Genomic DNA, 17,216 nt, shown 5'->3' with positions numbered 1-17,216 from the left:
TTATTGATGTTGAAAATAAAAGTAGTAAATATTTAAAATTAGTGTGTGATGATGTATGTAATGATTTTTTAATTTTTGGATTATTTTCAAAAAAATTCTATAAATAGGTCTCTCAATTTTGAATAATAACACAATTAAGTAGACAAAATTTTATAAAGTGTGTAGTTTAATGTATTTTGTAAGTTTGAGATTTTTACTTTTTATCGTAAATTTTTACTTTTAACATGTTATCAGCATGATACTCGAATGTTCGGTTCTCCATATTTTTTCAAGCTCCAAAACACAAGAAAAATGTAACAATATTCAAAAGTAAGATTATTTATTTTATTGTTTATTTATTTTTATTGTGTATATATTTAATATATAATATCACGTTATTATATAAAAGGAGTCTATGACACGTCATTATAATAACGTGATATGATTATATTATTACACTGCTTATATAATTTATCGTGTTACCATTTATTTATTGTGTATATATATTTGAATAATATCATTTATTATATAAAAAGAGTCTATGACACCTCATTATAATAACGTGATTGATTATTTCACTGTTTATATAATTTTATTATGTTATGTAATAATTATATATATTTGTATAATGTCATAATATTATATAAAATGAGTCTCTGATGACTCATTATAATATTGTGATGTAATATACAGAATTATTTAAACATGATTAACATTATATACATCATATTATTACCATAAAATTTACATATACATAATTTTTTTTTAACGGTCATAAACGGCTAATTTTTACTCTATAAATATAATTTCACAAACACAATCAATCACTCCAAATTTACTCTTCCTCTCTAAAGATTTCATCATCAAAATTTTCGAAGAAGAAGAAGATGGTTCTTTCAAGGTTATTTTGTATAATTATTTTGGTATTATATTCACTAATCTTATATTTATCGGAGAATATCTGTCTCACATTTTTTCTTTATTTTTAAGAATGCTTGTACTTATAATTTATCCGTTAATTTTTATTGCTATATTAATAAATTTAGAACTTAACTAATAAAATGCATTGTTATTTTTATAGTACCACCATGTCAAATTTGGCAAAGCTCGAATTTTTTGCGCTCGACATTACGGAAAAAAATTATATGCCATGAACTCTCGATGTAGAAATGCATCTTGAGTCATTGGCTCTAAGTGAGACCATTAAAGAAAATTGTATCTTATCATCACAAGAAAATGTAAGGAAAATGACCTATATCAATCAAAAGAAAGAAAGACATGTAGAAAATAGTGACGGCCATTGCCTACAACTTTTTACGAAATATGTGTACGCCACCTCAACTTTAGAAAATTGAGGCACACATCTGCCTTTTGTTTTGACTCCCGGGCTCCCGATAAACTCATCGATTGTATGAGAAACGCCTATGAATAACTGTGATTGAGGGAGGTCCCTAAGCATACACCTTATAAGAATAAAATACACCATCTACAGAGAGTGTTGGAGTGCTTAGAAGGCATCAATCGGAGGAAAAACAGAGAACTTGCAAATTTTCAATGGCCGAAGATGCAGAGCCCAAATTCAGTACACGTATAACCCATGCATTTATTTAATTGTTAAATTATTTATTTAAATTTAAAATGATTTATAGCGAGGCATGATTTATTCGAATGCACTATTTTAAATTAACTTTGCTTATGTGATGCACGTTAAAAATGTTTTCTTGAGTTTCATGTTTCAGGCGATTATTCGATGCGGGATCGAGGAAAAGATCGACGACGATTTTTGGCAAAATTTTAATGTGGTATCCTATTTTAAGTTAAGGATGGAGCATTTTAAATGTTTTATTTAATTTCTAGCATTTTAAAGCCTATATTAGGTGATTTTTTTTTGTGACTTTAAAGTTTTAAAGAATTTTCACTTGCACATTTTTTATTTTTTAAATTAAGGAACTTTTTTTTAATAGAAGTTCATGGAGGATTATGTTTTAAATAGTTGTTAATTGGGTAATTAAGCAAATCAATTCCCATAATTACTATCCTAACACATGCACACACAGTTTACACACACACATACACGTATATCACACACACACATATCTTGGTATCCCTTTTTTTTTTCATCTCTTGAAAAAAAAACCTAGGGTTCCTTGAGTTCATAGCAGCCCCCCCTCCAATTTCCAACAAAGTTTCGTGTATTTTCTTCAAAGAAAATCGAGCCACCATCGTCCCGGATCAATCCTCGCGCTATCTCCGCTTCGGTATCGTCGGTTCGATAAAATTTAACATCATAAGGCACGTATTCTATTTTTTTCTGCGTCGATCATGTCATAGTAGGTGTTGCGTTGTTTTTATGCGTAAAAATACATGTCTGCTGTGTACATTTTGAGCGGAAATTGTTTAGATCGCATTTTGAACGTTTCTGGATCTGAAAATCTCGTTTTTGCTGTTCCTTTAAAAACTGAGATTTTTCGGTACCTTCGATTTGATACAAAATTCGTAGAACTTTTTGATACCTTCGATTTGATACAAAATTCGAAATATTTGGATAAATATTGAGCGAGTTATGACGTTTTTCGTGGGACTGCTCAAACTACGTTTTCTGAAAATATATGCTAGTGATGTGTTCTTGAAGTTTTATGGTTGCAGGCTTCGTTGGGGATTGACAGGTGATCGCTGCTGCGTTTAGGTATGTGGTTAATGATGTTGGGAAGGTCATTGACGTTTTGTTTCGCGTCGTTAGGCACTTGGGAAAACGAGTAGTCGTGAAAATTATTTTGGTGTTAAAATTTGAGTTTATGGGTTTTATTGCGTTGCGTGTGGTGCGTCGTTTCTTTGGGAACGTTTGGGACGTTTTATGGAGTCGAGTCAGTGTCATAGTGCACTAGGATGAGTCTCGATGAATTGGTTCACGAATCGTATTTTTGGTTAAGGGTATTAAGAGGCAAAATCGCGAGTTCAGTACACTCGGCGCCCGAGCGGTAATTTCTTACCGCCTGAGAGCCACTCATTCTGTCCGAGAGTAGAGCTTCAGAAAACTCGGCGCCCGAGCGGTAACATTTTACCTGCCCGAGCGCCACCCTCACTGTCGAGAATTTATTTTTTTTGCTCGGTGCCCGAGCGCCACTCCTTCTGTCCGAATATTTGGGTTCTCCTTCTTTTCAAATTCAAATAGTGAGTTCATGTCTTTTATGGTTGGGAAATGTTCACACGTCATCTTAGAGTTTGTTTCGGGGTTTGATGTCATGGTTAGTACGATTAAACGAGGTCAAGTCCCGAGCGATCTAGAATGTTATAAGCCGTTTATTTACTTCGGTGGTGAGTGCGCATACCTACAACTAAGTTATGCAAGTTAAGTGTTGAAATTCATATTAGTATGTGCAGCAGTGGCCCCAAGTGAGATCCAACGAATCCCTCAACGCCAAGTAAGTATGTTTGACGTGCAAAGAAAATATTTTAAGTTTTTGAGGTATGCTAAATGTCTTGTGACCAATTTATTTATGGGATTGGAAAGCGGTAAAGCATGACCAGGGACCAATCCACCCCGTTAAATCATGAACGGGTCTAGATCAGGATTGGAAAGTGTTAAAGCATGAACGGGGACCAATCCACCCGTTAAAGCATGAACGGGGATCTCATGTATGTGGCAGTGGATTTTTCCCTGTCAGCCCAGTACTGTGGTTTAGTATGATCATGCGATTTATGTTATAGGTCACTTACTTTGAAACATGCCTCTACGCAAAAATGACGAAGTTTAAGTATGTTCAAGTATGTACAAGTATGCAAGCACGTTTAAGAAAAGTTTCATATTATGGCATGTCTATGTATGTATGTACGTATGTTCAAGTTTATTTATGCAAGTTCAAGTTCCCATATGTATGTTCTATTTTAAAGTTGCATGTGATTTTATTACGTATTGCTCGTTACTTCCAGTTTATACGTGTTGAGTCTTTAGACTCACTAGACTTGATCGATGCAGGTGAGGATGATTTCGAGGAGACTAGGGGTGGGGACCAAGGAGTTGGCTTGGACTGAGCAGGAGGCTAGACCCGAGGACCGTCCAAGTTTTCCAGTTTTTATGAAATGTCAAACACTCTGATTTCACGCTACTGGTTATGAGATTTTAAACAAATACTTTTGTCAAACTTTATTTTCTTAGATCTTTTGTTGCATCTACTTTTGAGACGTACAGTTTATTTTAAATCGAAATCGAGAGTTATTTTATAATTTAGAAAATTTTTAATTTTTCCGCAAATTTTAAGTAGTAAAAAGTACGGTACGTTACAGAAGATAACACTCGATCCGCTTCTGCATATTGTTTATTATGTTCATATATATGTAGAATATGATTTTTCGAGAAAAAATTCTGACATTTGATATTAAAGCCGTGATACCTCTGCCTTGAAAATATTTGTTTTTATTTTCTGAAAATCAGATATCATGAATTTTTGAAAAATATTGCTTCTTAAAATTTGCGTAAGAAAAATGAAACTTGAAGTCGGACAATATAATATTAAGAAACTTACCTGAGAATTTTTTTTTTAGTTGCATTTCGAAGTTCTCGGATGAAGTCTTGAAAATTGTATAAGTTTTTTGAATTTGAAAAATAAAATAATAATTTTTTAGAGCAAAACATTTATGGAGAAGTTGCAGAAAAAAGATTGAAGGATTGTGGCAATTGAACGAGATGATTATATTAATCAATCATTCAGACAAACACATGCACTGCATTGAATGTAAAAGTGAGCTCACACTCCTATTTCTTTATTGTGTCGGTAATGTTTCATTTATTATTATTTTTAAAAAATAATAATTAATAAATTAATAAAAATAAAATAATAATTAATGTGTTATTAAGGTATATGTATAATTCGATATACATATAGCATTTGGTTAAATAATTTGTACGTATTAAAATAGTTTTAAAGTTTATGAATAATTTAATTTGTGCATAAAATTTTATTTTGTTATATGTATGTATAATTTGTTGTTATATACAATATTGAGTTGAATAAAATTAATGCACTAAAATTAAAATTATAAATATTGCTTATGCTTTTCTGCAATAGTACGATATTTCAAATCATTATAATTCATATTTGATTATTATTATGTTTATATAATTTTATATGAACAAATTAAATAAAAATATGAATATAAAATTATTTAAAGTTTTGGCTTATAAAGATTCACATAAATGTAGATAATTAAAGTTTATAATAATTATAAGGTGACATGAGAAAACATGATCTGGGGGATTTTTTCATAGATCGGTTTAAACTACCTTGACTAGCCACTGCTCTCCTTGATGAACATTACTTTGTCTAGGAGTTAGGTATTTAAAGGGCCTTAGTCCTACCTATCTTTCCTGTCAGCATTCTTGGAAAGTGTTGATTGCGTTACTAAATAATTATTATATAAAGCATTAAGTAAAGTCAAAATTTTGTCCAGTGAACCGTTTAATTTTAAATAATTGAGTAATATCCTAATCATCCCTAATTATGGAAAATTATGCATTAAGTGGATTTAGATCACATAATGAACATCAATTATAACTAATTATATAAACATAGTAAATTTTACCCCACAAGGATTTTTGTTATATTTATATAACTAATTAGGTTAAAATATTAAAATTATATTTTTCTTAATTTACCTATAGGAGTTAAGGGAAAATATATTTTGATAGTATTATCATAAAGTTCCAGAAAAATATTATTGAATTAAAATTTTAACCCAAAGGTAAATTTTATGTCATAGATTTTTAAAACATAATTTATATTGGTAAAATATGATATTACCTCAAAATTTTAAAAATAATACATATGTTGCGTGTTTTATTAATTGCTCGCAAGCGCACGACGTCAAGTTATAGTAAAATGAATTTTTAAGTACGAGTGTCGATCCCACGATGAGTGTAAACTAAAATTATATCAATACTTGTAATTAAAATAGTCTCAACTTTATTTAGAAAAATCAAAAGAATGTTTGGTTTATGTAAATGACTTGATTGCAAGAAAGTAATTAAACTAATCACCGAATGGAGAAATATCAATGAGAGAAAATATCTAGAGGAATGATTTCACTAAGTTTCTACAATAATTCTTCTTGGTTGTATTTAAATTCCTGAATTCCTATTATTTAATGACCAAGAACACTTGCGTATTTTATTCCCCCTTTCCCAAGTGACGAATAAATTGTACCAATCAAACTTCGATTCAATTATTCCTAATAAAATCTACGTTTAATTGGTAAAGGCAAACAATGTTCTTACATAAGCCTCGCTAAAGTTATACGTCTTTCGAACGATATAAACATTCAACGATGCGTCTCTAATGATCTATAATCCTAGTCCCTCTCCTGAGTTGTAGAATTAATCAGACAACAAACAATTTATGGCCAGTAAATTGCTGAGAAATAAACACAGAGAATCACAATAAAATATGCAATGGAATTCAATCATATAAAATAATCACGTCAAATCATCGTGCCCACAAAGCTACATCATTCTCTAGAATGGGAAATTAGTTCATCACGAAATCCAAGCGAAGACAAGACATATTCTCAGCTCTATACATCGCCACACAGTAGAATATAAAAAACGAAGGAAAAGATAACAAATCCGAAGTGTCGTCTCCGTCCCCGGATCCGTTGTTCTTCGTATTTGTGACTGTTCTTCGCACTCTGAATCTTCGCCTCGTGTATGCGCTCTGATTTCTCGTGCTTTTCTCCAATGATGGCTGCTTCTCTTGTGTCTTTCTTTCCCAAGACGGCCCTCCATTTTTTTGACCTAACTTGCGCATTATATACGATTCTGGACACTCGACGTGCGCCATCTCGCGCGGCTGCGCGTGATGTTCTGTCGTGTGGCTTGCTGCTGCGCGCGCGCGGTCGTGCGAGTTGTGGTGCTGCCGCACGTGCCTCTTGGGACTTTATGTTCTTCGGTGCGCGCACGGTCGCGCATGATGTCGCACGAGTTACTGGTTCTCGCATGTATTGGTGTGCGCGCGCCTGCGCGTGATATGGCGCGGCCGCGCGCAAGTCTCTGGCCGATTCTATCATGTAAGTGCGCGTGGGTGCGCGTGATCTCGCACAGCTGCGCGCAAGGTTCTGTCCGACAGTGTGTTGGTTGTGCACTTGTTTTCTTGGCTCACCTGGCTTCGTGTCCGCTTTTTCTCCATTCCTGAAAAGACAATCAAAACAAACCAAAAACGCATAATTCTGTTCGAAACAAGCATAATTCAAGATGGAATTTAATATAAATTAAGTGCAAATCTTGCACTTATCAAACCCCCCAAACTTGAACTTTTGCTAGTCCCGAGCAAAATAGAATAAAAGCTAATAAATAAGGAAAAAATTACGCACACTACTAAAGTCATGGATATGCGAAAAGTGATATTGACCTCCGACTTATCTACTTTCATGTAATTCACGATTTCCCAAGAGTCACGTGTGTGTGTGATATGTCAATGTTCATTTACCCCATCGAAGCTCAAATAGAGTCGCGATGCCCATTCGCCTTACAGAATCAAGAAATCATCAGTTCAGTTCAACTTACACTCCATTAAAATATAAATTCACATTCACAGATCACATAGGACTTTATCGGTGATTATTTGGCTCGAAAGATGGTCAACACAATAATGCCAAAGATGAAATCACACAATGAGATGCTTGCACGCAAGTGATTAAAGTCTATACTCGTTGACAATGTTTTTCAGGTATCCATAGGCTTGACTTAAACAACTTTTCTCCACTAGTATATTGGATAAATGTGACAAGGTTAATAGCTCTTGTAGGCTTGTAACGTTAGGCCACGGCTCACGGCTACAATAAAGGGTATGGAAATCAAAATTTGAGAGAAATAATCAAATCTTCATCATTTTCACTATCATTTCATTCGCCATCACTTTATTGCTTTCTTCTCATTCATATCCTTCATCTCCCATATATTTTCTTTTTCACCACTTTTGATTCACACATTTCTTTTTTGAATGTTTTTCTTCTTTTTTTTTTTCTCTTTTCAACTCCATTTAGCACATTTAACTTTTTCTTTTCTTTTCAAGGAGTATTTGAATCATTACAACACCCATGAACTTATTTATCTCAAAATTAGGTAAGACAATAAGTGTATAAGCTTCATTAGGTAGTCGTTGTGGGATGTAGAATAGATACAAGTGGGGGCTAATTGTATGTCATTGACATACACCACTTGATTTTTAATAGGCTCAAAATGGGATACTAGGGATATTTCATGTTCATTTGGTAGGCTCGAAAGCTCAAAAACGGCTCCAAAGATCGCCTAAATCATTCCTATGTCACATATTATCCGTATTTCGCCTCGAAAAGTGTTCAAACAAGTTCTAGATTTCCGTCTATCCATTAGTCAACTCATACAAATAAGTCACATGCAATTTTCAGTAAAAATGATATATGAAATAGGTGCACGAAGAAAATTTAAGCATCTCAATTAACTTGAAGCTCAAAGGGCTATAATTGACAGTAAGCAAAGAACACAGGCCCAAGGATATTGTGAAAAATTGCCTAGCTCATTCCTATGATTGCAAAAGTGTCAATCAATGTCATGCAAGAATTACCAAGAATCAGATCTCCCTCATCTGTTTAGCATCACAAGCATGCAACTTGTCTCTAAGCAACGATAGTATCAACAAACACGACAGTGCAAAATAATTGTGACTCCTAAGTTATCATGAACACATATATATTTCAGGATCGCAATTCAGTTTTCATCATCGGTCACACATTTTACTTACCCATGACTCTACCTAACAAATCTAGCATGCGATAAATAAAAAATCAAACTAACTACTGGGCAATAAAACAAAAAATTTGCAGAAAAATTCTAACTAACAATTTTACCTCCCCCCAAACTTAAAGTATGCATTGTCCTCAATGTATAAAAATAAAGAACATGACAACACATACCTCGCTCCCGAGTGTCAGAACTCGGGGCTCGAGTCATCGTTCCCAGTATCTTCAGCATCATCGTCCATGGGTTGTGGCGGTGATAGATTTGGTGGTGGGTACTGTGGTGTGAAGGTTGTTTGTGAGAGAAGGAGTTGGATTGAAGGAGTTATGGAGTAGTTTTGAGGATGGAGGTTTTTTGGGTTGAGTGAATTTGGAGAGGATTTGTGAAGGGGATGAATTTTGGAGAGGATTTGTTGGGGATGGCGGCTGTTTCTCAGAGTGAGGAGTTGTGTGTGTGTGAAATTGTGAGATGGGGTTTTAAAGGGGGAGCTGCACGCGGTGCGCGCGGTGGCGCGGTGGTGCATGATCTCGCGCGGCTGCGCATGATGTTCTGTCGTGTGGCTTGCTGCGCGCGCGCGGTCGCGCGAGTTGTGGTGCTGCCGCGCGTGCCTCTCTGGACTTTATGTTCTTCGGTGCGCGCGCGGTGGCGCGCGAGCTACTTGTTCTCGCATGTATTGGTGTGCGCGCGCCTGCGCTTGATGTGGCGCGGCCGCGTGCAAGTCTCTGGCTGATTCTGTCATGTAAGTGCGCGCGGATGCGCGTGATCTCGCGCAGATGCGCGCAAGGTTCTGTCCGACAGTGTGTTGGTTGTGCACTTGTTTTCTTGGCTCACTTGGCTTCGTGTCCGTTTTTTCTCCATTCTTGAAAAGACAATCAAAACAAACCAAAAACGCATAATTCTATTCGAAACAAGCATAATTCAAGATGGAATTTAATATAAATTAAGTGCAAATCTTGCACTTATCAACATATTATATTTTTATGTAGCTATGCAACCTGCGAGTTTTTTTGATATGAAATGTGACATTCTTGAGCTGAATGACGATAATTATAAAATATGGACAGAAAAAATTCTTCTTCAAATAGGGTAGATGGATGGAAATGAGTGATAATGTATTCATGACTAAACATGGAAAGTATAAGAAGCAATCCAAATTCAAAGAAAAAGGGAAAGGAATAATTCCACCCTAACCTGACATCAAGAAATAATCCAAGTATTTCTTCTGTAGAAAGATGGGACACATGAAGAAGGATTGCATTAAATTTAAGGATTGACTTGAAAAAAAAGGTATTCATATTTCATTTGTCTGTTACGAATCTAATATGGTTGATATGATTTATAACTCATGGTGGATTGATTCGGGTTCTATAATCCATGTTACAAATATCTTGCAGGGTATGCAAAACCTAAGAAAACCTCAAGGAAATGAGCGGAACATCCATTCATGAAACAAGATGTCTTTGCATGTAGAGGCTATTGGGACTTGCTGCCTTATATTAGATAGTGGTTTTATTTAAAATTGGAAAAGACATTTTATGTTCCTAGTTTTTCTAGGAATTTAATTTCGGTTTCAAATCAGTAACCTATATGGTGTAGTGCCCATAGGTGTCTTAAAAGCATTTCTATATGCTCAAAGAACATCATCTAACATCACACACCAGTCTTTCCGACTTACCCTACCATTTTTTTCAAAATCCGCTTGATCTCTCGGTTAGACACTTCTACTTGACTACTCGTCTGGGGTGATAGGGGGTAGAAATCTTATGTGTGACACCATATTTTCTTAAAAGTTTTTCAAATAGTTTGTTGCAAAAATAGGTGTCATTGTCACTAATGATCGCTCGTGGTGTTCCAAATCTATTAAAAGTATTTTTCTTTAAAAATTTCAGGACCACTTGAGCATCGTTAGTGGCATATACTTTTGCCTCTATACACTTAGACACATAGTCAACCACAAAAAAAAAAGTATATTTTTTCGTGAACGAACTGGGAAACGGTCCCATGAAGTCTATCCCCCACACATCAAAAACCTCACACACAATGATATTATTTAATTGCATTTCATGAAGGTTAGAGATGTTACATGTACGCTGACATTTATCACAGGCAAGAACATAAGAACGAGCATCTTTAAATAGAGTCGGCCAATAGAAGCCACACATTCAAGTACCTTATATATCGTCCTTGTTGGTCCAAAATGACCACCTACCTCACGGTCATGGCAATGATCAAGAATTTGACCAAACTATTCCTCTGCAACACACCTTCTTATTATGAAATCTGCACAAATCTTAAACAAAAATGGTTCCTTCCAAAAATAATGCTTTACATCAGAAAATAATTTCTTTTGTTAGTGAAACTATAGATTGGGTGGTGTTGTGCCTGTGACAAGAAAGTTAGCAAAATTTGCATACCAAGGACATTGTTTCATCTCAAATAGCTGCTAATCAGGGAAACCAATCATTAATGGCATCATCTAAACAGTCATTAATAATAAGCCCCAATCTAGACAAGTGATCAGCTACCACATTCTCAGCACCCTTCTTATCCTTTATTTCTAAATCAAACTCTTGTAACAATAAAACCCACCTAAGTAGGTGTGGCTTTGCATCTTTCTTAGCAAGTAAATATTTCAGTGCAGAGTGGTCTGTTTAAACAACGTCTTTGGAAAAAACAAGATATGAATGAAATTTTTCAAGCGCGAATACTACTGCAAGCAATTCCTTTTCAGTGGTTGCATAATTCAATTGAGCCTCAGCTAAGGTTTTACTTGCATAGTAAATTGTATGAAATACCTTGTTTTTCTGCTGGCCAAGAACAACACCAACCGCATTATCACTGGCATCGCACATGAGCTCGAAGGGTAGATCCCAATCCGGTGCAACCAAAACAGGAGCCGTCACCAAGCGCTCTTTTAAATCCTCGTATGCCTGCACACAGTCAGAATTAAAATCAAATGGAACATCTTTGATAATTAAAGAAGATAGAGGCTTGGCAATTTTAGAAAAATCTTTAATAAAACGCCGATAAAAACTGGCGTGGCCTAGAAAACTTCCAACTCACTTTATTCATGTCAGAGGTGGTAAGTTTTTGATAACTTCCACTTTCGCCTTATCCACCTCTATTCCATACTCCGATATTTTGTGCCCCAATACTATGCCATCTTGTTCCATGAAATGTCACTTTTCCCAGTTCAGTACCGAATTCGTCTTCTCTTATCTCATCAACATCACCTTCAGATTCTGCAAACAGTCATCAAAAGAAGAGCCAAATATCAACAAGTCATCCATAAATATTTCAAGGAAATTTATATCATTTCATGAAATATAGCGGTCATGCATCGTTGAAAAGTGGCAGGGGCATTACACGAACCAAAGAGCATCCGTCTAGAAGCAAAGGTGCCATAAAGAAAAGTGAAAGTGGTTTTCTCTTGGTCCTCAGGCTCAATCATGATTTGGTTATACCCTGAATACTCATCCAAAAACAATAAAACTCATGACCCACTAACCTCTCAAGCATTTGATCAATGAAGTGAAGCGTAAAATGATCTTCACGGGTGGCATCATTCAATTTCCTATAATCGATGCACACACGCCATCTCGTAACTGTCCTAGTGGGTATTAATTCATTTTTTTCATTTGTTATAACAGTAATCTCACCCTTTTTTGGCACACATTGAATAGGACTCACCCATGCGATATCAGATATAGGATAGATAATACTTACATCAAGGAGTTTGATAGTTTCTGCTTTTACTATCTCTTGCATCTTTGGATTCAATCTTCTCCGAGGTTGCACAAGAGGTGAGTACTTGTCTTCCATCAGTATCTTGTGCATGCAGACTGATGGATTGATTCCTTTGATATCCACCACCTTCCACGCAAATGCACCCTTGTGCTCTTTCAAAACTTTCAGCAGTTTTCCCTCCATCACATCTGTCAAATAAGAAGAAATAATCACATAAAGTTTATTATTCTCACCTAGATAGACGTATTTCAGATGTGGAGGTAATTGCTTGAGCTCAAGAGTTGGTGGCTCCTCTATGCTTGACTTCTGAGGGGTCAAGTCTCTCCGATCCCCTAGGTCCTCTAATCTCATCCTTATTAGCCTCTTCCATGGATGGTTGGCATTAAGGTATGCCACCATTTCAGCTTTCTCTTCCTCCAATTTGTCTTCTCTCAATTCAGTAGTGATATTGGCTTCCAAAGGGTCCTTAATAGCATCCTGTACATAGTTACACACAAGCGAATCAAAAGTATCAATTCTAAAACAACTATCAGAATGCAGTGTGTATTTAAGTGCATTAAAGACATCAAAAGCAATCTCCTCCTCCCCCACTCTCAATCTCAACTTTCCTTCTTGCACATCAATTAGGGCCTTGCCAGTTGCAAGAAATAGCCTCCCCAATATCAACGACATCTCCATGTCCTCCTCCATGTCAAGCACCACAAAATCTGCATGAAAAATAAATTTTCACACTTTCACTAGCACATCCTCAATAACTTCTCGTGGATACTTGATAGATATGTCTGCTAGCTGTAAAGACATCATCGTTGGCTTAGGTTCTCCAAATCCAAGTTTCCTACACAGAAAAAAGCATGAGATTAATACTTGCACCAAGATCATATAAGGCTTTATGAAAAACAACATCACCAATCATGCAAGGAATAGAAAAACTCCCTGGATCTTTAAGTTTCGGTGGGATCTTGTTTTGCACCAAAGCAGAGCAATTCTCAGTTAAATTTACCGTCATGTGATCCTCCAACTTTCTCTTACTTGCTAAGATGTCCTTCAGAAATTTAGCATAACTAGGCATTTGCATCAAAGCATCGACAAAAGGAATATTGATGTGCAATTTTTTAAATACCTCCAGAAACTTACCGAATTGCGCATAAAGTTTTGCTTTTTTCAATGCTGCAGGAAAATGAGAAGGTATAACAATTTTGGATTGTGCAGTGGGTGCTGGTGTAGAGTTAGAAAACTTACCTTTGGATTTCTCAGTCTTCTCATCCGGTAAAAGACTTTTTACCTTTTCTTTGGACTCTAAAATTTTCCCACTCTTCAATGCGATGGCCTTCACTTGCTCTTTTGGATTGGTCTCTGTGTTACTTGGCAAGGTGCTTGGCTCTCTACTTGCTATCATCTTGGCTAACTGTCCAATCTGATTCTCTAGCCCCTTTATCGACGCATCTTAGTTTTGGAGTCTAGTTTCGGTGGATAAGATAAACTTATACATCAACTGCTCCAAAAATTTGACTTTTCTTCTCTAGGAGGGTCATTTCTGTACATCGGTTGTTTTCCATACATCCTGTGGTCAATTCTGACTGTTTTGTCCACCCAATGAAAAGTTGGGATGTTGCTTCCATCCAGGATTATATGTGTTCGAATAAGGATCATTCCTTGGACGGTTTTGGACTCCCACTTGATTCCTGGTGCCTCGTCTTGCACATAAAAGGGATTGCCATCTTGACAGTCCTTCGCAAAGTGTTCACTTCCACACTTATCACAAAATACCTATTGAAGACGCATAGCCGTGCCACCCATATTCAAGATGTCCAATTTCCTGTTCAAGACATCAAGTTGCGCAATAAGAGCAGAAAGGTCAGTTACCTGGTGAACTCCTGCACTTTTCCGCTGGTTGTTCCTTTCAGATTGAGGATGATAGCTGCTAGCAACCATCTCCTCCAACAACTCATATCCTTCTTCTGTAGTTTTTTTCAATAGGTTTCCACAAGCATCAACATCTATCATAGTACGATTATGAGTAAGCAAGCCATAATAAAATGTTTGAACGACTAACCCAAGTAGCAGTTCGTGATGCGTGCATCTCCGTAATAAATCATTGAAACACTCCCATGCCTCATATAAAAACTCTTGCTCGAATTGAGCAAATGTGGTGATGTCTGTCCGCAGCTTCATGATCTTAGATGGAGTAAAGTATCTAATGAGAAATGCTTTTTCCATGTCCTCCCATGTGGTGATAGAACCTACTGGCAAACAATTTAACCAAGCTTTAGCTTTGTCACGTAAGGAGAAAAGAAATAAACGCAATCTAACTGCATCATCAGAAACTCCATTAAATTTAAAATTATCACATATTTCAAGAAAATCTGTGATGTGCGTGTTTGGGTCATCTAACGCAGATCCCCCAAACTGGACCGTATTCTGGATCATCTGAATTATAGCTGGCTTGATTTTGAATTTTTTCGCCCGCACAATAGGGCTCACAATGCTGGGTAGTGCATCATCCAAAGAAGGTTGTGCATACTCTAGCATCTGTATGCGGCGTGACACCTCAGCATGTCTATCATTATGGTGTTCCTCCTCATGCTCGCGCTTGTGCCTCTCCATCAGTTCCTTAAGTCTCTGCTGCTGTCTTCTTCTACAAAAAGTTCTTTCAATTTCAGAGTCAAACTGCTCAAGCTCCTCGTCAAGTGTCTTTGGCATGCACCAGAAAAGATATCTGAAATAGAATATGGAGTGCTAGCTTAAAAAAAATAAAACAATCCTAAATAAAATAACTAAAAATAAAATTGTGAATTAACAGTCCTCAAAGACGGCGCCAAAAACTTGATCGAGCAAAACTTGCACTGTAAAATTCTTAATAAAAATTTATAATATTCAAGCTCGAAATAATTGCAAGTGCACGATGTCAAATAATAGTATAATGTACGAGAGTACAAGTATCGTTCTCACAGAGACCGTTTTATACAATTATTATTTTCAACTATTCAACTTTTAGGAACGATAATTGGATTGATAGTTAACTATTGAAATGGTGCAACTAATAACTAATTACAATATTAAAAAATTATATGATTGTTTAAAATGATTAATTAAAATTCAATGACAAATAAATTTGTTGGAAATTCTTGTTCACCTACCCCTCCCTAATTTAACCAATTAACCTCGACAATTGTTTACGCTTTTGATAGGATTTCCTACACAATTGAACACGTCCTCTCGAGCTGTGCCAAACTAATTCCACTCAGTGAAGTAATTCAATCTCTTTAATTATTTATCAAAGTTGAATTGCATTTCGGTCTATGAAATCTCATAACTTTCGACCCTTAGGACTATAACCATCAACATGTACCCAATTTCATATTTCTATGTAAATTGTAGATCCACGAATATGCTACCCATTTCTAGCACAAGCTATTCTCTTGAACTCACTCGCGATATGGGATTATTATTAAAGTTAGCTACGCTTTAATAACGCAATGAACATAATAACATATTCAAACATAAAACAGACGTCGAATATTAATGCATTAAACCAAAGATTCGGGGTAAGATCCCCTTAATCCAAACAGATATAAAAGTTTATCTACTAGAATTCATCGTAAAAATAAGAAAAAGAATGTTTAAAAAATAAATTCTAAATTAAAAATACTAGATTTGAAGAAAAACGCGAAGAACGATGCTTGGAATCTCGATATTCTTCAACTCCAAGCTCCTCTCTTCTCCAAAGCTCCTTGGTGGCTGCTGAATAACGTCTCTTCCCTTCAAATTCGTCCCAAAACCCTTCCATAGCAGTCATGGGCTACAAAATAAGGAAACAAATCGACCCTAGAATCTTTCCAAAAATCTAATGCACCGGGGCACACATAGGCTTTCGCCCGAGCGGATGTCCCTCGTAAATCTGCTTTTATTGTTCCCATCGATGTGCCTGGGCGCACATAAGTTTCCGTCCGGGCGGATTTTTCTCGACCTTCTCCAATCAACATTTTGCAGGCGCCCGGGCGGGCAGAGTGTTGGCTCGGACACCTATCTCTCGTACTTTGATCACTTCTCTTCTTTTTATTCACGAATTGACTGTATTTTCAACCACGAGACATATGAACAACTAAAAAAACATAACATATGATAAAACACCACAAAATGCATGCAATCTAAACGATATGTACAACACAATGAGACATCACATAACATGAAAAACATGTAAAATCCACCTATATCATACCTCACTAAAACAATCTGACAGAAAGCTTACTCGTATGAACCTAGACAATACTAACATAATGAAATCACTAACAAACCAGATCCTGAATTACCAAACATGTTACAAAGTTCTCACTAATAATCCTTCAATCACTATTTAAGGCTTTTGTATTATACATGTGTCTGTCGTCAGCCTGCTGATGATGTTTAGATCCTAGTTCACCGATCCGTCCTCGAGTCGACACTAGCTTCGAAACTTCCCGACACCAAAGTGCCCTAGAAACTGGCTAGATAACCTTAAGTATATGTTTAGAACTCTCTCTGAAGTAAACGTTGTAGGAAACAAAATAAGTCAGCTTCCATTTATAAGCTGCATCCGGACTAGTTTAGAAAATTCGAATCAATCTTATCTGCCACATGTCAGAATCTCATTTCTCTAGTTGGATTTCTCGGGATAATGTAATATGAAGTAGATTGGGTTGTCCTTTTTAAATTTGGTGGATCCCAACAAGTTGATCTCGAATTA

The 17,216-nt window shown here is 35.9% G+C and overlaps 1 protein-coding gene and 1 non-coding gene across 2 annotated transcripts; one reads left to right on the top strand and one right to left on the bottom strand.

Annotated features, from left to right (window-relative positions):
• Window positions 1-11,193: 11,193 nt before the first annotated feature.
• Window positions 11,194-13,183, bottom strand: LOC142506821 (uncharacterized). The gene is made up of 4 exons (XM_075619480.1): window positions 12,211-13,183; window positions 11,879-11,988; window positions 11,517-11,676; window positions 11,194-11,393 (listed from the first exon to the last, which is right to left on the bottom strand). The coding sequence occupies exons 1-4, from the start codon at window positions 13,181-13,183 to the stop codon at window positions 11,194-11,196; spliced, it is 1,443 nt and encodes a 480-aa protein (XP_075475595.1).
• Window positions 13,184-14,555: 1,372 nt separating this feature from the next.
• LOC142521459 (small nucleolar RNA R71) lies at window positions 14,556-14,661 on the top strand. Its single transcript, XR_012814201.1, has one exon. It is a non-coding gene; the product is annotated as a small nucleolar RNA R71 (small nucleolar RNA).
• Window positions 14,662-17,216: the final 2,555 nt, after the last annotated feature.

This window comes from Primulina tabacum, chromosome 1, assembly GCF_025594145.1.
Source record: "Primulina tabacum isolate GXHZ01 chromosome 1, ASM2559414v2, whole genome shotgun sequence".
Lineage (NCBI taxonomy): Eukaryota > Viridiplantae > Streptophyta > Magnoliopsida > Lamiales > Gesneriaceae > Primulina > Primulina tabacum.
This window is presented reverse-complemented; position numbering and strand designations above follow the sequence as displayed.

Bases quoted from the DNA above. Each gene is read 5' to 3' on its own strand.
- LOC142506821 (XM_075619480.1), bottom strand. From the start codon at position 13,183: ATGGAGGAGGACATGGAGATGTCGTTGATATTGGGGAGGCTATTTCTT. The intron at 11,989-12,210 runs GTATAACCAAAT...GACTGTTTGCAG, and splicing joins TTTTTGGATGAGTATTCAGG to AATCTGAAGGTGATGTTGAT. The intron at 11,394-11,516 runs GTAAAACCTTAG...TTGTTTAAACAG, and splicing joins TCATACAATTTACTATGCAA to ACCACTCTGCACTGAAATAT.